The 22697-nt window shown below is 39.0% G+C and overlaps 1 protein-coding gene across 3 annotated transcripts in view; it reads left to right on the plus strand.

Annotated features, from left to right (window-relative positions):
• FAM172A (family with sequence similarity 172 member A) overlaps window positions 1-22697 on the plus strand; it is a 256196-nt gene that overhangs the window by 208206 nt on the left and 25293 nt on the right. The window contains exon 11 of one of the 3 annotated variants that reach the window (XM_057372937.1): window positions 4336-4412. The exons of the other annotated variants lie outside the window; for them this stretch is intronic. Within the exon in view, the coding sequence (XP_057228920.1) occupies window positions 4336-4412 (77 nt within the window). The remainder of the gene's footprint in view (window positions 1-4335; window positions 4413-22697) is intronic. 3 annotated transcript variants of the gene reach the window in all.

Raw genomic sequence — 22697 nt, forward strand, 5'->3', positions numbered from 1 at the left:
CGTTTGTCCAGATGCAGAGGCCTTTCAGTTGTCAGTAACAGTGTTCTCTCTGGTTTGACATACTATAGCAAATACTCCACGGAGAGGATTGGAATAATGATATTGCTAGGGGGAAAAATTGCATAAAACAGAACAAAATAGTACCTTGGGAAACTTTTTTTTTTTTTTTAAATTCTTTCCAAGATACCAAATCCCCAGACTCCTGGGATTTTGGACAGTGGGGATGCTTTAGTAAATGTGCAGTGGGAAAACTGCCTTATTAAAGATTTCTTTAATGTTACTGTCCAAAATCACCAGTCTCACTCAAAAATAGTAATTCTTAACAGAACATGCACTCTCACTATGTGACTTTTTGCTGCAGGGGGCAGGGCATATGCTTTTAGTGCCAAAAAGCTGTTTTGGTTTGCATTCTATTATTGTGCTTGTGTCAAACTTTTTAAAGTTATGCTTTTATGTGTTAAGCTCTTTCTGTGTTTCAGTCTTCAAGGCTTGCATGATAGACGTAAATAGCTGCAAAAAAGTCCTGTAAGCCTGCAGATCATTTTAAGAATTTCTGAATCTATAATTGATTCTTTGCATTGTATATAGACCAAGGTTTTAGTTCACTTGGAGAGGGGGATTATATTCTTTCTTTTTTAAGATTACATAAGAGAAGGCATTTTGGCCCTACAGGGTTTGTGTGTGGTTGCTTTGTTAATTCAAAATATGCATCCTTCTCTCAGCCATGTGTGATTTAATGGTTCAGTCCAGAAACTTCTGAGCACACAGAGTTTGTGTCACTCTTAGTATCACTGGGACGCGAAGATCCTGAGTGCTTTTTTAGGAGATGTCTAGCATCTTCTTACATTTGACCATCAGCTTCTGCGCTAAGAGACTGACCCAAGCCTTCTTTGCTCCTCTCACACAATCACAGAGGTCATTGCTTACCTGTCTCTATGTTTTTGGGGTGTGCCGAGTAATTTAGTTGGGTAGCAGAGTATAAGCTTTGCATGCAGTGATTCATGCTCAGGGGCAGTTGTCAATCTATGTATAAGCAGACAGTTAAAGGTACTTTAATATGGCTGAAGTAACAAAACAGATGGCGTTTAACACCCTGATTTGAAAGCTGATTGCATGCAGTTTGCCTTGCTACAGGAGACCCTTTGCACAGTCTCTGCTCTGGTGTGGAGTTGCAGAACAGTATAGAACAAGTCTCACACCTTCTAAGTACTTCCATTTAGGTGTCTTTTCATCCTAAGTTCAGTCAGAAGACAGTTAAATCCCATTTGTCAGAGCCAAATGGAAGAATTGGTATTATAGCATCCTGTCAGAAAAGGAGTCAGTCCACCGAAGATGTCACTAGTTTTTTGGAAGTGGCCCTATCCATGACTTGGTAGAACCTTTATTCAAATCTCTGCTTGCCAGTTCCAGAAACATTACTTTTTCTTTACATTATACTTCATTGTCTCTTTATGTATTTCAATTTCATGGGCATGGATGATGGTGTTAAGTAGAGAKAGCAGTATCTGTTGTCACATAGATGGTAGGGACATCTCAGGTCATCAGCAAGTTGTCAYACCAGAAGTGAAGGAGTTCTTAGTGTGCAAATACTAGATTCTAACAACTGTATCCTTCTTATTCATGGTTTTGTAGTGAGTTGGTGGTCTGTATATTATTTACTGATCAATTTCTGTCTTGCCATTCTGGAAACAGATTTTTTTGCCCATCCAGTGATGTGGTAAAAAAACTTGGAATTTTTTCAGCACACATCAGCAAGGAACAAAAAACCCTCAAATTATTTTTGAGCAAAAACTTAAGTCATCCTTATTATTACTTTGTGAATTTTCAGACGCTGATGGAGGCAAAAATGCATTTATCATCTGAAGGCAGATACTGAGCTCCAACTGCTCATTCAGGTGTCAGCATGCAGGCTTTCTCCTCACCTAGCTTTGCCATGGTTGTCCTGAACAAGGGCAACAAGGAGAGATACACCACCATGTATGTCTTACATTATGAAATGAGGGCCATCTGCTTCAATGGGTAATGCTGGATAATAGACTGTTTCATGCAAATAGTAATTCACTAGCAATTACTCTAACAGCTAGACACTGAAGGCAAATCTTACAAAAAACATTCTAAATTTGTCTCCTTGTTGTGATAGACAAGATGAATATGCTAATAAATGAATGGTATGAACATTTTGTACTCTGTCCCATGCATTACTTTGAATTAATAAACAGGGACTTGTGAGATGCTGAGCTTTTCATGTCTGTCTCCAGCACTCAACCCACAGCAGAACCAGAAATGCTTCTGTTTGATATTGACAAAATAGTACAGAAGATATGAGATTATTGTGTTTTAATAGGCAAGGGACTGACTTCATAGCTCATAGTGTTTGCCATAAATGTATGTGGAGACAGACTTTGTGAAGACTTAGTGGGTATTTAGCTGCCCCAGCCTCATCCCACCCTTTTGCTGACTACCTCCTCTCTACCAAAGGCTATAGAGGAGCGCCTATATGTGCATGCTCCTGCAAGATGACAACCTTAAATTGCAAAAAAAAAAAAAAAAAACCTCCTTGGCAGCAAAAAAAAAAAAAAAAAAAAAAAGCATTTGTATTGATGTGATGGATATGTTCATTTCTGCAAATTCTAGCTCAGGGGGGTTGCTCAGCATAAAGGCAGGACAAGCAGCAGAGAGCAGCAGCACTTAAAATTCCTGCAGCTGAGTCTGCAGGAAGCTTGTATACTGGAGCCCTGAAATATGCTTGCCAGCCTGGAGCAGTTTTCAGGCCATGTGTAGACATATTGACAGAGTACATAAAAATACTTGTACTGAGACTGTCCATTCTGCATGTGATTGGAGAACCAGGTATTTCAATTTTGAGGATTATAAATTGAGCACAAACTTAGTTTGTTGCTTAGTTGTTCACAGTGCAGGCACAGTAGAATACCATTTGCAATGTTACCAATCCCTTTGAATTTCTTTGTGTAGTTAGGGTCGTAACTGCCCCCTTTTTTTAGTTTATTGGTATTGGGGCTTGGGGTTTTTTTTTTATCTGAAGGTGGTTGAAGACTCAAAGTTGAACCGTCCCTAGACAAGGTTGTGGTCTGTCTGCCATACACCTTCTTCTCTGCCCAGAGAAAGTATCTCTGCCTGGTTTGGGGAATTGTCTGTCCTTTGCTTGAAACATTCCGTATTTAGAAGCAGATTTGTTTCTTAGTTTCTTAGTCCTTCCTAAGATCTGGAGGTGCAGACAAAACACTGCCTGCTCTAAGGGTTTGACAACAGACATGGAGCGTTTAACGTACCACAGTGAGAGAAGAGGCACAGCAGAGCTGATGTCTCTCCTCTTGCCACATGAAGCTTCTTACTAATGCTAGTTTGCTTTTCCTGTTTAAATATTTCAGTGTGATCAATCAATAGTAACAAAAATCAAAGCTTAACAGAACTGAAGAGCCAGAGTCATAGGGTCAGTGCTCAAAGGCTTTTCCAGAAGATTGTGGAGTGGTTGGTGGCACAGAGCTTTTGGGCATTGCACCCCATTGGAAAACTTCAGCCTGTGGGATGCCTGGAGGTAGTATTAACCCAGCTCCATTCATGAAGTGACTTTGTAACAGGTTTTAGGTCCTGGAGTTGTACCTTAGTGTTGGATTTTGTGTTAAATGCTGTACAGAAACCACATCTCTTTTGCTTTATTTTGTGGTCCAAGTGTGTCAGCATGCCTTGTCCCTTAATTCAAGTTCTTTCCCCTCACTGGACACAGGAGCCAGGTTGGGCTGTAGGGTTGGTGAGTTGTATGTCAGGAGGAAGAAAGGTGTGTTTTAACAAAAAAAAATAAAGTTCACATGATCCATTTGTGGATCCATATATTTTTTTTTTAATTTTCTTAAAGCTGCCTGCCCATCATTGTCATCTCAGGCAAATCCTGGATGTGATATAAAAAGCACAAGGAAAACAAACCTCAAATGAGAAAGGTCAAGAGGAAATCCAGTCTGTCCAAGGAGATGTATCCTAAGCTGTACTAATATTGGATCATGGAAATGCAAACCTGGAAGGGGCCTTGGGTGGCGTATCCCTCTGCCAGGCACCAGAACGATGAAGCTGTAGCTCTGCTGTCAGGTGCTTGTTTACACACAGGCATGTACATAGGCTCTGTCTGTGTGAGTGTGGAGCACTGGGGATGTACGGGTGGTGCAGCAGGTTCCAGATTCTGGTACGGATTCTGGTACAGATTCTGTCTTCTCAGGACAAAGGGCTTAAAGGCTGTCTCTGGTATTTCCTTTCAGTAATCTATTTCACTTCTGTTTTCTAAATATTCCCATGTAATGCAACCAACCATTTGGATGGCCTAAGTCAGTCATGAGTACCGGTGTCTTCTGAAGAAAACCCTCATCCTTTGGAGGTTCTTCGTCATAGCCTTCAGGACCTAGGTAGGAACCAGGTTGTCTGAATATGTCCTCCTAATTCCTCAATGCTTGGTTTCCCCATCCCTAAGGCAAGGATGCCACTTCTCTCCTGTGATAGCAAATGTGATTCAGGTGGTAGAACATTCAGACTGTATGGCAATTAAGGCATATTCATACCCAAGGCAGAAAGACCTAAAGTGTAGAAAATGTCCTTATTTTACCTTATTTTACTTAATTTGGAAGCAAGAACCACATTAGGAAGGTGGCTTTAGCAAAATTATGGCCAGCTGATATGGAAATATCAGCCAAAGTTTAATGGATTGTGATAAAAAAATGTGAGGTCAAATTCCTATTGCTGCTGGTAGCAGAGACCCACAAGATGTGAGGATTCAGAAAGGAAAATGCTGCAAAAATACATTTGATGCTGTTCATACTGGTGTTATACATGTGATATAGTGAAACAAAAACATCAAAACTACAGTTGAAGATGTGTTACATGTGGCAGACCTTAATATTTACAAATGAGAAACTGAATAAAGATTTACTACTATGATCATTTACAGCAAACAAATAAACTATGCAATACCCTTTGAAACAGTAAAATAGAAAAAAGTTAAAATCTATAATTTTAATCAAAAGTTTGTTTCAGTCATTGAAATTCTGTTATTGCTGCTTACAAACATTAAAGTCAATCAAAACATCAGTAGCCTGCAAGATCAATATTTTTAATATGTTTGCATTGCAGTGCTGCAGATTTTTGGCTAATGGATCTTGCCCATATTGATTTCCATGGGAAATGTTAGTCTGATACTGAAATAATTAAAAAAAAAACCAAAACAAAACAAAACAAAAACAGGGATTATTGGTTTGGAATTTTGAGGGAGATAGAAGTATAAAAATTGGTTATTGACTGAACTGCTTGGGGTGAATGAACCTTCGGCACTTGCAATAAACTTGTAGCACAGAGTCATTACTGAATACTGTGTTAGTCCCTTAAACCTAAAATCAGTCAATATTCTTTTATAACAATCTAAATTGTGGTGAAATWGCATAGTGAGTCATTTTCAAAGCAGCAGGATATTCATAAGCATCTACATACATATATGGATGGGTGTATTAAACCACCTCTGGGATATGCACAACAGCTGATTTTCAAGCTAGTTTTAAATATATTGCATTTATGTTGCTGTTAATGCAAACTAGTTGATATGAAGTAATTTTTTAAAGTAAGTTTAATGGGTCTGTGGCTACAAAAATGAATTAAAATACCGTAAGATATCATACACATATACAAGTATATTCAATATTGGTCCAGTTCTGGACAAATGCAGGTGATTTTTTCCTTTTCTATTTATTCTGTATTTTTGGGAAGAGGTGTGAAAACTTCAAGGGGTGATTACCCTGAAAGTGCATGGGTGTCAGTCCTAACCCATGCCCCACCCCTGTTCTGTCTGACTTCTGCTCTCTTTATTCATCCTTTTATTCCAAAAGTATTATCATTTTGCTTACCTAGCATAAATCTTGTTTTGAGAGAGGATTTTGCATGCACAGCAGCATCATGCCTCTTGGTGATACCTGGTGAAATAAATGAGTTACACATTCCAGAACAGACTCAACATTTCCAAACCGGGACTGAATGAGTTTACCACAATTGGAGCAAAGCTAGGATAGAAATTTTTATTCACAGTTAAGTGAAAAACATCTAAACAAAGAGCTGCCTTTTGGTTCCTGTTTAAAAATGCCTTGAGCCTTTTGTGTTTGTCTGCACTGGGGACCAGTAGCTAAAAATGGGTATTGCAATRTGCAGGCTGTTGAACGAAATATATTTTCACCTGAGCTGTGTGAATATTTTAAAAATATGTATTAACACATGATGATAATTCAGTGCCTGTGATAGTTTGGGAAAGAGAAACTGTGTGTTTTATTATTACAAAATCATCTGTGGACATTTTCTGATTTTTTTTTTCTGATTTATTGCTTTGTCCATACATGGCCAGAAATAAAGTTGACTGAGTTTTAGTGGTCTGCTTGGATCATGATATTAGAAAATATGCTGTGTATGGAGCTCAGCAGAAATCTGATAGAGGCAGGATCAATAACTGGTGTCTCACTTTAACTACAGAAGCCAGACAAAAGGCAGGTTACTGATCCTACTGAAGTCTCAATGGTACCAACAACTTTTGGGAATAACTAGTAATGAGGTCTAAATATCTCAGTAAAGTTGTTAATAAGGTCTTGTCTTTGACAAGGTACCTCTGTAGTTACTCTTCAAGTCATATAGTTTTTGGATAATTAACATCCTCCAAATTGCTCAAGCCACTCAGGACAGAGGGATGTTGGGAGCAGCCCACCCCCATCCGTTGGTGACAGCCCAGCTGCAGGCAGAAGTGATGCTGCAGCAGCCTGCCTGTCCCTGCGTGGCATGGGACCTTGCACCCTGTCTTTCAGGTTTGGGCTGATTCTGGAGCATCCTCTCTCTATATTTTACCTTGACTGAGATGGATTTCACTTTTCTGGTCTTTTTCAAGGTTTTTGTTGTTTTTTTGTTCGTTTTTTTTTTTTTAGCAAATACTTAAATAATATTTCAGAATAAAGCTTTCCCAATTTACCAGTTCTGCAGCTCAGAAGGTCTGATGTGCATGTCTATTCTGTAATATTTAAAAGAAAGATGAGGAATGTTTCCTGAGAACAAAGAACTAATAGAAGATAAGATCATAATTTGTAAAAATCACTCTTCCCCGTAGCTTTAAACTCATTAACGCAATTAGTAATGAATAATATTTTACCTTTCTTACACATCAGAAGCAGAGATTCAATGTGTGCAGGCAGGGTTAGTTAAAAAGGTATGCACAGCTTCTGGTATTTAAAATTTCATGGTTTTTTTTTATTGAGGAGAATAAAAGTATTTTAAAAGGAAGTAAAAACAGTAATACATTCTCTCATTTTTGTGGATATTCTAATCCTTTTCAAATTCAAAGCAGTGAAAAATATAAGTTCAAGCTTTCAGACATTGCCTGAATAGAGCAAACTAAACCACGAAATCCAACATGGATGCAATTTTTTTTCTAAAACCTGTTTTAAAAAGTCCTTTTTTTTTTAAAGGAGGTGTATTTCAAAACAAAACAAAACAAAAACTTACATAGTACCATAGGAAAAGTTTAAGAGATCCAGAACAAAGCAGAATGAAATATTCTTGATAGTTGTAAGTCACCTTCATGAATTAAGTAGGAAAGAAAAACAGTAACTGCGGTAAAGATCCTTTTGCTGGATCACAAGGGAGTCTGGAAGCCAGAGGAGACTTGATGTTACTGTAGCAGGACCCTAAAAGCACAGAGATGAAGAACTGTTTCCCACTGCAGTGCCAGCGTGCCTGCACTGTTTCACTGTCCACTCCTCCACCCCCTTGGAGTGGTAATTCCAGCAGGACAGATGTGACCCTGCAAAGTTGTAGAGATGTTTGCCATTGGAAACAGCGTTGGCTGCAGACTCTGGCAGCCAATACAAGTTCATTATGCCTGTGGTAATTAAATCGCTATAGCTATTTTCATAATCTCCCTCTGTGATATTAAAGTAATGTGTTTTTTGTAATAATTGTTGGGTTTTTTCAATGCAGTTTTCCAGGGCTAGGAACTCAAATAGCTACACTGGAGAGTTACCAATTTTTCTGGTAATGTTCATAAGAAAGGCAGATGCAAGGCATCAGGTCTGGGAGTCTGCAGATTGGTGCTTCACACCGCAGAAAAGCTTCTCAGGGTCAGCTGTAACTCAGACAGCCCTGGGGGACATAATTTATGGCTGAATCCCTTGGTTTCTCCAGCACTCTGCGCTCTTTGCTGAGCCTCCATGTGAGGTSGTCCAGAAGATGATGCTGGTCAAGCTTCCGTGCCTGCAGATTTTTCTACATCTGAGTCAGAGACATTAATCACTTCAACATCACTTTGGCTGCTTCTGATTCAGAATAACGAAGCCAGAATGGGAAACCAGTTCACCTTGGGAAGTCAGTCATGAACTGGATGTAAACACAAGTAAGCTGTCAAAGGAGTGATGGGAAAAACACAGCCTTGCTTCCTGGACTGTTGAGGTAGCCTGGCCACAGAACCATAAACAGAGGTTCCTACTCACTAAGCTGAGGATACTATACCTAAGTGGAGTCAAATATCGTGGCTTTAGCTGTGTAACTTGCCCTAACATTAGTGGACATTGTGGGCCTAAAAGTTTCATCAATGCTGTACAGCTTTAGGAGGTATTCTCTTGGAAATGTTAAAAACATCACATTTTTTGCCTCTGTGATTGTATGCAGAAGTGGTCATGATAGAGGTTAATTTTATAACCTTGTAGTTCAGTTAAAAAAGATAATACAGGCTGCAGTGATTTCAGAAACACAAGCTAATTTTAAAAAATACATAGAGCTCCTAAAACTTTGTTTTTTCACAGACCAACAAAGTTCAGTTCTTTTTTCCCAGAGCAGAAGCCTGTTCCTTAGCATGATTTGAAATATGTTTTGAATTTGTAATCCATATATGTTACATCTGCTGGATCCCTTTAAGCTGCCTACATGCATGTAAATATTGAACTGGCGTGTCACAGCATGAAAGACTGTGCAGCACGTTTTCAATGTCTTTATTGTTCATTGTGTTACATAGGTTCATCTGTTGGCATAGGTTATTCTTGGAAGGTGAAATATGTACCTTGCCTGGTGTAGGACTATGTTGTTGGGAAAATTATGAAAGTATTGTGAAGCTCTGCAAAGATCTCTTGTGTCTCCAGCATTCAGGTGTGTTTGCAAACACACTTTTTTTGTGTGTCCATGCTCACCTCAGGAATTTCTAACCAGTTTTTGTAAGGTTTTTCATTCAGACAAATGGGTGGCCAGGCAGTGGTTTAACTGCTTGTTTTTAAAGTATATTTTATTGAAACTCTTACAAGCATCTAAGGACCTTGAAGAAGTCATACAAATTCAGACTTCGACATGGTGGCATTATCTTGATCAGTAATATAGCTTTAGATAATTATTCTTTCTTGTGTCAGTARTACAGTTTTGTTTCTGTAAGGATGCAGGAGGTACCATTCCCTGGCGATGTCACTAGGTATCATCTGAACATCATTATCACAATTTTATAGTGTTTGAATCTTCTTTGATGACTAGAAAAGTTAATGAGCTGATTTTGTTTCTTGCCTAGGGTTTATTAGGATTTCTCTTATTAACCTGGAATTATTAAAATTAGGATGGACGTTGGCATGTTCTTAAGTAATGGGTTTTTGAAACAAAATGTTCATAGTGTCCCCAGTTCAGCAAAGTCCTTGAAAGAAGGATGCTGCAGAAAACTGGGTATTGTTGCATCTTACTGAGTTTAACACAGATCAGAAATGTATAGCATCCTGCAGGACTGATGCTTCTGTCATATACACTGAATTTGATGCATAATGAAATGTTATATGGATTTAAAGCAAAGTTTTCAGGTCTATAAGCTTCATTGTGTTTATACTTTCGTATGTGCAAAACAATTCATTTTGAATATAATTTCTAATTTCCCGCTGTGTTATATGCCATTGCTTTTTTTTTAATAAAGTCTTATGGACAGGGGGTTTATGTGTGCCTTGATAAGATAGTTGTAAAGTAGGTAATCTGTGTTGGTTCCATGGACGCTGCTGTTGTTAGTGTAGCAAAATACAGAAAAGTAGCACCTCCATGACAACTGATCTGATTTATAGTCCTACCCAGCAGTCAGCATTCAGCTTGAAGCTGAAAGTGTATAACTTTCTGAACTTTCTAGGTTTTGGGCAGTTAACAGCTTCCTCTGTAAATGAAATCAGAAATAGCATGTGGTGATTGTACTGCTGAGTGAGTGATGCACAAATACCTCCAGAGTCATGCTTGGTACTGCCATCACCATTTCATACCTTCTCCTTCTCCCTCCTCCGCCAATTCTACCTTTCTGTTGTGGTGGGAGAGAAATTGATTGCAAATGTGTCTCCATGACCCCCTACTCCATACCTGTTAGTACCTAACCTTCATCTGTATTTACAGTAATTATATGCATAATGTAGCATATTATTGTCTGGACTTCCTGTTTAATCAGTAAAGAGCTTCTTATAAGTGCAGCTGAAGAGGGCAAAGAAAATTAAAGCTTTATATACCAAAACAAGTTTGATTTTCTAAGCTCCCAGCATTCCAAAGTACACAGATTTGTTCCACCAAGTTTTGTGATGGCTTGCAGATGGGCAATGATTAATCGGAGAGCTAACTGTGAAGTAGTTTGCAATTAAACTGGAAAGCTCTGAAGCATGCTAATTGAATCAGAAAATTAGAGACACTGAACAGTAATTGGCTATTTCTCATGCAGCAGGTGCCAGGCCACTCATCTGTGGAACAAGGTATTTAAGGCACATTAGCACTAGGAAAAATATTTCTTGATATGGAACAGTCAGATTTTCTGCTCATTTTCACCATGGATGTCAAAACACACAACTGTGGTATCCAGAGCCCATCATGTTGCCAAAGTTTGAGCAGAGGGGTCATCATGAACCTATATGTATGCAGTGTCTTGGATCAGCTGAAATTGGGGTACCTGAGTAACCTCCTAGCTCTAACCCCTAGCAAATGCCTCCTTTTTTCTTTTCTTAAAAAAGTAAGCAGAGGACAAGGCTTTTAATGGCAGCAGTCCAGGTCATACACTGGTAGCCACTTCCAGACTGCAGGGTCATCAGCTCTGTATGTGGCGATTGTTCTCCATAAACTGGGGTGATGCTTGCACCTCTTCTGCCATGTCCTTTGAGGTCTGCCCTTGGAAGAATGATGGATGGACACTAGGTAACACTGGCATGTGTTTTCACTACACCGTTCCTCTCAGTCTTTACTGAGACAAAAAAGGTTTATTTTTCTGTTTGCTCGTTATGAATGTGTAGATTAGTGGAGTGTGGATTACTGAGAATCTGTGAATTGCTTTAATGTAGCGCCTTCACTTTTGTTTCATTTTTCTGCAGATTTTAAAAATTGAAAGTTTCTGGTTGAATATTAGTTGAGGGGATCAACCACATAAATCTAATACTGCTGTGAGCTTAAGAGATGCATAACACCAATTCATATAATGTCTCAGCATGAGTTTATATCTTCTAATTAGTACCACCATTTTATAGAGAGCACATGCAATGAAAGTTTGTTTGCCATACCACCAGGGACTGAAGCACATACAGTAGTTTTTTGCTATAGTAGAATGATGGTGTGGTATGAGCACAAACAGCTTGTAGCCTGAGCAGTAGGTAACCAAAAAAGAGTGGGATTTAATAAATGAAATGGTGAAGAGTTTTTACAGAGATATAACCATTTCAAATTAAACTGGGTGGGGCGCATAATTTCTTTCATCTCAACTAATTATAGCTTGGTATGCTTATTAGTGAATAAAAACCAAAGTATTAAAATACAAATGTACTGCATCATATTACTCTGGTATCAAGAAGCAGAATATTACAATATTCCAGTGCTAATCATATAACTTAGCAGATGACTGCAGAAAGTAGTGTATTTGAACTGAGACATAAATTATAAATTGTAAACAGTGCATAGGGGATATGTTATAACTGTGTCTCATTTAAATTAAGGCAGGAAGTTTTCTCTGAAGCAGATTATGTGCCTTCATTAAGTTTTAAAGTATCTTCTGTAATGTTTTATTAAGATCACTTGGCACAGTGATCCCAAACTGGATGTTGGCAATATGTACTGGTGGAAACGGCCTCAGTGATAGAGGTAGCTCAGGTGCATTGCTGCACTCCACAGCTTTAAACAGCATGCTTCCCAGCCAAGTGCTAGCGCACATACACCAGTGTCTTTTCCACATAATGCCCCTCCTCAAAAGTCCTCATGCCTTTGCTCTCTGTACTTGAAAGCAGCTCCAAAACATTTACATGATCAATGTTTGTTGCTGGAGGGATAAAGTTTGCTCTTCCATGGACAAGTAAGAACATATTGATCATTTTATTCTATCTGCTATTTCTAAATTCAATATACCTCTGGAGTCAATAAGTGAGATCGAGACCATATTCTTTTGTGTGTGCCTGCTTGTAGCTTGTTCTCGAGATCCAAGATACATTTTTGATTAATCACGAATGCTCTGAGGTCATGGAAAGCAAATGTGTTTGTGGAGTGTCAGCTGATGCTGTCAGATAAACGTCTTAAGCTTAGCCAGGGTTCGTGCCCCAGCTTTAGGCTGTGCCAAACGTCTCCCCTTGCAGAGGAAGATAACAGCTACAATGGAGGCGACTGAGCTGTTTGTTCACTGAAAGGGCTGACCTTATCACATGAGGCTGGAGTCAGGTGAAAAAAGCACCAGCAATGTTCTAATTGAAACTTCAGATATACTAACTTTGTGCATTTTGCCCATCTTAAATGCAAATGAATTTTGAATTCCCCTTCTTGCGCTGGGGTGTGTCTGCTCAGCTTCTGCAGTGTTTAGCTAGCCACCTGGTCTTGTGACTGTGAGTCCCCTTTGATAACCTCCTTGCCTTCTGAAAATTTCTGGCAAGGTATTTTTGCACAGGGCCCAAAGAGGAAAGAAGCCCTGCCAGCAAAAATAAACATTTTTAAGGACAGTTTGCATTTTGATTCCCAGATTCTCCTGTAATCTCGAGGTGGTGGCCTGGAGAGTGTGATGCATGATTAGAGGTGCCTCCCCTCATCCATGGCAGGCTTTTAGCTTCACCTTTTGCTCATCCATGGTGGTTTGTCCTGTGTAACTAGTCTTCAGCCACAGACAGGAGCAGTGACATGGTGGCAGAGCCAACGTGCGAGATGCATGAAGCCCGGTTTATAGTGCAGAAGGCAAAAAGATGGATCATATGGTGGTGCATAAATAAGTGAAAACTCACAGGATTACTTGGGGGCATTTGTTATAAACCACCTCAAGTCAGTGCTTTTGGTCTGTCCCATCTCCCCAAAAACATGTTTGTTCTTTGTTCCAAAGATTATGTTCCACTTTCCTCTCAAGAAGTTCCTACTGTCATGGGTAAATGATCAGGGCTAATTAGACATAATAATGCTGCAAAAAGTTTTTTTAAAAAAGATGCAATGCATCTGTCATGAACTCCCACCAGACCTCTTGGAAATGAGATCTTTTAATATTTTATGCTGAAGACAAAATATCTTGAGGAAATGGTTTTATATTCTGTGTACCAAAACAAAATCTTCAGTGTCAAACAAGTAATACTGCCTAAGAAGCCCTTTAGATGCCAATATTTCAAATCACTCCATTCCTGAAATATAAATTTCTTTTTAATAAAATGTACTCAATATGAAAAAAAAAAAGTTGCAGGGAGTAATAAAGAAAGTGGAATGTATGTTTGGAATTTATTTGCAGCCTGGAGTGCACTCTGATGCAGGAAAAAACATTTATGTTTTTACAGCTGGTCTTACAAACAGATTTTTCAAATGAGATGTTTTCAGTTAACATCTAAATAAAAATAAATGAAATGAAATATTTTTCACTTTGAAATATTTTTAAATAAATTGCTATTTGATTTTGTCCTGCAAATAACTTTGTCTTTTTTAAAACAATATTTAACACAGAGATTTAAATTATGTTCTCTGTAGTCTCCTAGTATGTTATTAATAGTTAAATGTTTGTGTTTTGCATGATTTGTCTATACAAATTAGGGAGAGATTATGCATGGGAGAGACACAGATTTAGTTACTTTAGTTACTATTTCATGTTTATTCTTGGTGAGAGGTCACAGATTAATAAAATAAAATTATGAATAAAATTAATAAAAATACCTACCTGAGTGACAGGAAAATCACTTAATCAAATTCCTTGAATCCCAATAAAGTTCCAAGTCATTCATCTAAATACTTAGCCTGAGACATGTTCTTTAAATAGGCCACTAATCCTTATTAAAAAGAGAACTTGGCACATCTGCAAGTATTTCTATATGATCATCTTGTTATTTTTGATATGCAAAAATATATCTCTTTTCCAAGATGGGGTTTTTATGCACCATTTCTGCAGCTTTTTTTCCTGGGACAGCCACCAACTGCAKTTGGTTCTAGTGTACATTTTCAGCTCCACTTCTTCTTATGAGTTCAAGTAACATCACCTTGTAGAAGCCCTGTGTGAAGAAGGAGCTCAGCAGTAGGTTCAACATACACAGGGAGGGTCTGTGCATGCTGCAGAAGTGACCCTGAGCAGGTCATGATAACTGCAATGATATGGCAGCACTTTACATTGGCCAAATCATGGTGGTCATTTACGTCAGCTCTGAGGGGAAGAAATTATATATAAAATATTTATGTCCTCTTGTTGACTTGTTATTTTTATATATATGTGACTATCCTCAGACTCAGCTCAGCTGGAAAGGCAGGATAGAAAAGGTGGATGAAGAAATAATATTATTGACAGAATTAAATCAAAGAAACAACAGAAGTCTTTGTCAGCAGATTTATCAGTACAGTTGTGCTAAAGGTCTCCTGTAACCATTTTATTAACCCAGGTACTGCCTCAAGTTATTCCTTACTGGGAATGTAGCATTACTTAGGATATTTAATGTTTGCATTAACCCACCCAAGTTATGAATTGCATGCTGCTTTATTGTTTCTTCTTATTATTGGTCCTGTTCTTTTTCCTTCTGGTTTGCAAGTTGTTTAACTGAGGCTGAATACCCTCAGCAGCTGCTGAATCAGACCATAGCCAGCTAAGACTAGCAGAGACGACRTTAAAATTTAAATGGCTTAGGCAGTCATATACCACAAGTGAGTTTGAGGGGGACAAACTGTGGAAACAGTTTTATTCAGCCTTAGAAGACAACTCAGAAGCCCTTTTGTCTGTTTACCTACTTTATCCAAGGAGCAGCTGCATTAATTGCGTTGCATTAATGGAGTTGGTCCCTGTGCTGAGTTCTGCTGGAAGGGTGTGCTGGGAAGCTCTGGTCAGGGTGGTATCAAGGTCCTCTGGCTTCTCCCAAACTTGCTCAGAAAGTACATTCTTACTTTTACATTTAAATGTATTTTTGGGAGATCTGTGTRGTTGAGGAAGTTGCTAAGTTCCACAGACAGTCTTCACCTGCTCTATCTTTTATCAGTATTAATTTGGGTGCCAAATGTTTGTGTCTTGAAGTTCATAATCAGATTCCCTTGCAAACCAAGTTAATTCAGTGCACTGCTGGATTTTAATGAGACATTAAGGGAAAATAAGACCATGTCGTTTGTATCAGAATATGGCTTTAGTGTATCCTACATGGGAGCGAGTATTTGTGTATTGGCCGCTCAGCATGGGTAAGAGCTACTTGCTATATCTAAACTCTGTGAGAAAGGTTGGCCATCTTCTAGCTACAAAAGAAAATAAAGCTAATGAGGGAACTTGGAAAGTGCACTAAGACATTGTTGTGCTGAAACGTCACAGATAAACATCAATGAAACCAGGCTTACAATGAAGGTGTCTTGATTTGTTCAGCATAAATGTAAGGGACCTGTCTGTTTCTTCYTACAAAGGATCCAGGCTCTCTGAGAAAGGCTCTGCTTTTCTGCAAAAGGAGAAAAGACAAGATATACCTTAGGGAAGGCAAAGGAAGAGCACACATTCAAAGGATGGAAGTATAAACCCATATGGATGTGTGTCTGGCAAGGGGCAATCGATCTTTGACCTCTGGATGTGCATGCCAAGAGAGGCTGTCAGTATTTAGTCTGATCTAGTTGTGAAAACAAAATGCCGACCTCCTTTCTGTTTCTGTCATCCATCTCTTCTGGATACTAGTTCAGAGCTTCTGTAGCTGCCTGCAAAAGGCTTTTCTGGACAGGACCATCAGAACAGGATAAGCCACCAAAACAGGTGTCCGCAGTGGTGTGCTGATGTTAGAAACCAGGTGACCATTTTTTCCCAGCAGTTTTCAGCTGGTCTTGTTAGGGAAAGCCACTGGGTGGCYGGGTAGGCACGCTTCCCATCCACCTGGGCAGTGGTCCATGGTCTGGTGCATGGTACCAGATGGTACATGGTACAGTGGTACATGCCCTTGGCATGGCCCTTTTAGCATATTTGGCAGTGTGGGAACTTCTCTGAAAACTGGTAACTGTAGGCTCTGTATGGTAAACACTGTGCGAAGTCCCCCTGTATCCTGAAATTTGTAAAACAAGAAGGAAACCACAAAACACTGCTGTATGATGTGAAAGTGTTTGTCAAAAGGACCAGCAGCCTATTATTCTTTACAGACAGTTCAGCAAAGGAGAGTTTTATTGAGGAACTTCAAGGAARTAAGTCTTCAATCTCTATAGGTCTGCAGAAGTTTAACACAAAAGATTACGGAAGTTAATAATGACAGAACTTCCACTTGGATGAGCTGACTGGAGGCAGGAGTGACTTTGAAATGAGATTGGGCAAGAGACAGGAGGCTCATATATGATTGAGTTAGTAAATAAAAGTGCCTGAGAACAGCCCTGTTGGTTGCCTTGACTTTTGTACTCCTCACAAAATGTCTGGTGCATTTGTGCCCATGCCAAGTGATGCTCTTTATGCACAGTTCTGGAGTGAGGATTTCCCCAGATCCAGTTGTCCAGAGGCAGCTGGATGCTATCACCCTGTTTTGAGACTGGAGAGTTTAATTTGAGGACAGGCACAGGTCATTTGGTGCCAGCTCAATATGGTGCTCAACACTGTTCTTCCTTGTGTTAAATTTATCAGCGTAAATSAAGTCTGATGACTCTGAACGTGAAAAAATTTTCCCTATGTAAGATGTGATCAAGAAAGCAGAGCTGGAGAGGAAACCAATAGAAGAGTGCATGGTCAAAGCTCTCAAATACGAAGAAAGGTCTGTACAGTAACATTCAGGAGTAGTATCTGCCAAGCAGGGGATTGTGGGCAGGACAATGAAAAGGCAACACAGTGATCTAGTCTGTCAGCCTGSGCATCAGCAGTAGCTTTAACAAATCGGGTGAGAATGGTGTTAGGGATTTACACAACAGTGGTAGGCAAAGTGAGCCAAGTGTGAGTCCCAGAAAACAGAGAGAGAATGAGATGTCATGTCAATGAAAAAGCCCTGTGTTTTATATAGGATTTTTACCTTTGTTTTCAATGACCATTAAAGACATATGTTTAGCCACATAAATGCAACTCTTTCAAAACTGAATTTCTTATTATGCTTATGTAAATTTTGCAAGTTTATTAAGTCTTTGTAGTTGTGTTTTGGCTTATGGCAACATCTTTGTCAGCAGCATAATTCATACTGTAACACTTAGTATGACACTAGAGAGAAGTATCACTTTATATCTTAGAACTAATTGGCTTCACGATGTGGTTCAAAAATCATTGGCATCTAGTCAAATCATTCTCACAGAAAATGCACCACGCTGATAACGCAGGCCTGAAATTAGCTGTATTGCTATTAAATTTAAATGAATGCATGTCTGACCCATACCATTATTTTAGAGCTGTATATCACAATGTAAATGCTAGAACAATGAGATTCAGTAGTTAGGCCTGTTCTGTTCATCAGGTACATGGCTGTTGCTCTTACAGAATTTCTTTTGGAAATGTGAAATCAATCCCTTGAATTAGATCTTTATTCTCATCTATTTTAGGAAGGAAATAAGTGTGTTATAAGCTTTCTCATGAATGAATATGTTTTTGCATGAGTGTTAAACAAAAGGCAGACTAGTAACAACTGAAGAAAAGTTGGAATTATAAAAACCAGGAAATGTATTTGGGGTAAAAAGAGGAAAATGTAAAGTTTTATCATACATTTCAGGTTTGGAGAAGGCAAAGATACAGCATCAGTAACTGCAGTCATTTCTTCCTTCTTATTTTAAATAGTTGTATATTACGTGTTTGTTTAGTGCCTGCAGTTATTAAGAGCTGCCTGGAGGATGGATTGTGATAGCGGTTTCATCCCTACCTTTCTAATCTGTCCTGGCCCCTCCAAGCAAATGTTAGCACAAGTGACAGAAATGTAGACAAGAAAGTGATGGATGGGGCTTAGGGAAATAGCATCAGTGGTGGGGTGAAAAAAGACCGAGGAAAGGAAAATATATCTCTCTGAAATCACCTGCAAGCAAAAGCCACTGCTTCCAGAAAGCCTTCCTCAGGAGTCTACCACTTCCTCAGGAGTGGACTTATCTGCTGGTGCTGAGAAACAAACATTGCAGTGCTGTTGCATTGCCCAACTTCTGATACTTAATTTATGCTTTTTACTGATGCCAGTCTGCATCATCCTTTCCATTTTAAGAATGCAGAGAAAAATCTCTGCGGTAGCAGAGTGGATGTTATAATGCACAAAAACTTAAGTTTTCAGAAATAGACATGTATAAAATGCCAACTCTAGCAATAAAACATCTGTCTTTGTTTTATAGCAGTATGATGCTTGCTGTGGTTTAAACTACAGAAATGCCTCTGAGATCTTGACTGTTCAACAGAGCTGTGYTGTACCCTGCTTCACTGCTCTTCACTGTGGGAAAGAGAGTATGAGTGGTGCCTGTGGACTGATAAAAGTTTCTCTTCATAATGAGATGTAACCTGAAGGCAAGCATTGCTTTATCTTTTTCACATTGTAGTGTTTTAGGCTAATTTTCATCACATGAAATAAAGTTCATGGATTATTTTATCAGTGCTATTACATGCCCATGCCCAGTGTCTTGTAAGCCCAAGACAACCTGTGCACCTTTTCAAAAGGCAGTTGTAGGAAAGTGGAAATGGGACCTGAGGCATTGCAAGATTCGTACCTTATTAAAATGTAGGCTGATTTCCTTACAGATACCCACTCAGGTATCTTGTATTATCTTCTATCGGGATTGTATCTTGGCTTCAGTTCGTATGACATAGCATGTTTTGAATAGGACAAAGGCTCTCCGCTGCTGTCAGTCCTGTTTCAAGCCCAGTATTTATCTGCTTCTTTGCGGATGCCATTTTTTATCTGGCGTCCAGAAGAGAATCCTTCTGCCAACACGTCACTCTTCGGTTTGCATGATTTCTGGAGAGACAAGCTCAGACCTGGATGCTTTTCCCTCACTGTGGTAGAGAAAAGGAACGTCTCTGGTGCCTGCTCTGACAAGAAAGTTGATTCATGTGTAAATTACCAGTTGCCCTTTATTTGCATGGTCCATGGAGACACACACAGATAAAAGGCTCAGTGGGTCAGAGCTGAGTATGTGCCGGTTTCTCCCATGGCCACGATGACAGGGTTAGGGTTGTTGTCAAGGATTATCAGACAGGCTCTGATGTCTTATCATTATTTACTTGCAGGGTATACATAAAAATAAAATCTGGCACATGGGAGGCTTTTACAGCATTTCAGCCGAGTGTGCATTTGCAGGTGCATAGTGTTGTTACCATCAGCCTTCAATATCAGGAGTTCTGCACATCGGTCTTTATACTGAAATGCTTTGCTTTAAATACCTCTTACATGTAGAGGGGGGCATGCCCCAGGCTTCTTCAGCCTCTGCAGGTAAAAAAAAAAAATAAAGAAGAGATACTGTCTAAACCAAATCACTTCTGAAATCTTGTATAAAAAAGTAACAGAAGGAAGGTTACAGTAATTTTGAACTGAAGCCCCTTTAGAGTGTGATTTTGCATGCTTGTAATTCCCAGTCATGGCATTGAATGGTTCTCAAATTCTTGCAACACCCCGTGTTGTGTCTCATTTAATAACATAGTTATAATATATTTGTCTACTTTACAACTGTATTTGTATTGGCATATAAAGTGTGCAGCAGCTGGGAGCTGTGTGGGGGTGGCAGAAAGTTATTTGATCTACAAAATCAGTTACTTGTCACTCAGTTGCCTTTCACTGAAGCATAATAAAGAATCATTATGGGCCTATTAGGCAGTGCTGATGTAAATGCATTTTATGTGCCATTTTCAGATCAACAGTTAACCACACAAAAGTAAAGTTGTTAAGTACATCCTTCTTTGTTTAAGAAGGCAAATCATAAATCAGGCAGAATATTAAGCTTATGAAATGTAAATTCAAGACCCCAAGGGTTTTATCTATTAGGTCAGCTTCAGATTAGGCATCAGGCCTATCCTCTGCTTCAATAGCAAGTAGACAAATTCATCTGTGCTAGCTTTCTACTTTTGTGACAGTGTTATGAATGCCTCTTAAAAGGTTTTTGTGGGAGAAAAAAAGCAAATCTTTTAATATATTTTAAAAACCCTCGAAATTAAATGGCTCAGACTGGATTAGGAGAGTGAGGGTTTAACTTGTTGCACATGCGTTTTATATCTCCCATGAGAATTTTTTTCTTCTTCATTGTTATTAATGATATCCCATTTTTGTGTATAATATTGATGCTACCGAAATCACTTAACAGCTTTATTTGCCAGACAGAACCTGTCTAAAAAAAGAAAGTTGTTAATGCTAATATTTTGAAATTCTCCTCACATGCCTTGTTACTCTTTTAGTTATTGAAATTGTATTTTGAAAACTCCCATAGTTTCAGAATCTAAGTTCCTTCTTGATCTTATTGATGAAGCTTGAATCAAATGTTTTCAAAGCCATCTTACAAAAGTGCACTTTTTGTCTCTTTTTATGGATTACCAAGGCTGGGGATAAGAAGTTAGTTTGGAATATGGAAAGAGCCATAGTTCACAATCTCATTTTGCCTTCTTCTGCACACATTCCCAGTTTATTTTACTGGTCCATCCTGGCATCTCTGGTGCCTGCCACGCAGTTTAGTGGTAAAACACAAGAAGGAATCTTGTGCATCCTAGCATGCATATGACATTGGGAAAATGAAAGGTAACTTGGTTCAAAAATTTAGTTGATAATACCCAAAATGAGCTGCCATGTGGAAATGGCAGGTTACATCCAGGTAGTAGCTCATGTCGAGTGTTTGGCACTTGGAGGTAGCAGTGAAGTCTACAGTTTGAATAAGTTCTGATTTAATTGGATTGATAAAAGCTGTGTTCTGAGCTACAAGCCTACCTAGCTGTACAGTATCCTTAGTTCTAGTGTGATGTAGCCATATCAGAATAAAAACACGTTTTCTGAAAGGTAGGTTGCTAACCCAGTCTCAAAAAGTCGTAGGAGAATTAGTGGAAGGATGTGGTTTTTTTCAGTAATAACAACGTATTTGTACAGTAACAGAATTGAAATATTTGGCAGTTCTGTAAGCATACAAATATGCTTTGTTTATTTAAGTGTGGAGCATAGTACACAAATACACCATTTATTTAATATAAGCAGCAACAGTTTGTGGCAAATTTCCTAAGAATATATTTTATACATCTGTGAAGATATATMTGAGATATGACAAAAATATTTGAAGCTAGTGAACAGATTTGTTTATACATAGTCTTGTACTTATTCAGGATAGCTGATCTCAAATGTGGAATTCTTCCTTACGTTGTGTCATAAACGTGTTCTTATACATACAGAACTGTACATAACAGCGAAGAGCAAATATCAGTGCTAAAACCAAACCTTTACTTCGGAGAGTTCAATCAACAGTATATGTGAGTGCTCTGTGTTTAAACGTGGAATAGATGAATAAATGCTGCAGTGCAATTGACCAGGCATGTGACTTTGTTGAGTGGGATCCTACATGGTCTGTATCTTACGAAGTCAAGTCATATGTTTGATGAAAGTGAGGTAGATTTTCAGTTGGGCTTAGTGTGCGTTTGTGCTGAGAACTGCATACGCAGCGCAGGTTTGTGTTTGCTAGTGTTGTGATTTATCAGCACAAAGCAGTTAATACACTACAAATTATGTATTGTCCTGGTTTTGCTCGGTCCAGTTRTTTGGTGGTGAGGGGGTGGGACTAAGAAACCACAAAGATGGCTCCTGTGACAAAGTTCTAGAAGCTTTCTCCATCTTCTCCTGCAAAAGGAGCCTTGCCCCCTGTGTTTTAGAACCAATCCATTGTGGCTCTGAGGTTGATGGACAGACTGCTGCTCAGGCCTGGGMCAATTGTACACGCTAGTTACACCTCTGTGATTACATATGGTCTTGTACTTAAGAAGAATTCAAAACAAGATAGGGCGTGGCTGCCATTTAGTTTTTAGGTTGTCAGTATCATGCACCAGGGGAAAGACAGAGGAGAAGGGTGAGGAGATGTAAGAAAAAATGGAGACCCAAGATCACAGTAAGCAGAAGACAGGTGCTGTGCTGTTGCTGTGGTGCTCGAACATGGAGAAAACAAGCTGTTCTCGAAAGGACTATTTCTTCAATGAGAGACCTGTATAGAAAAGAGAGCGACCTTGCTCTGAGAAAAACCTGGCCTTTGAGKACTGGACTGATAATAAGCTAAAAAAAGGGAAGAGCTTGGCCCCCTCCTCACATCTGAAGTCAGTTGACACTTAGAAGAAAATGTGTTCTGCAGGGGAAGAGAGGGCCCCCCCC

This window comes from Malurus melanocephalus, unplaced genomic scaffold (genome assembly GCF_030028575.1).
Source record: "Malurus melanocephalus ecotype Western Australia unplaced genomic scaffold, MMel_1.1 scaffold_7, whole genome shotgun sequence".
Taxonomy (NCBI): domain Eukaryota; kingdom Metazoa; phylum Chordata; class Aves; order Passeriformes; family Maluridae; genus Malurus; species Malurus melanocephalus.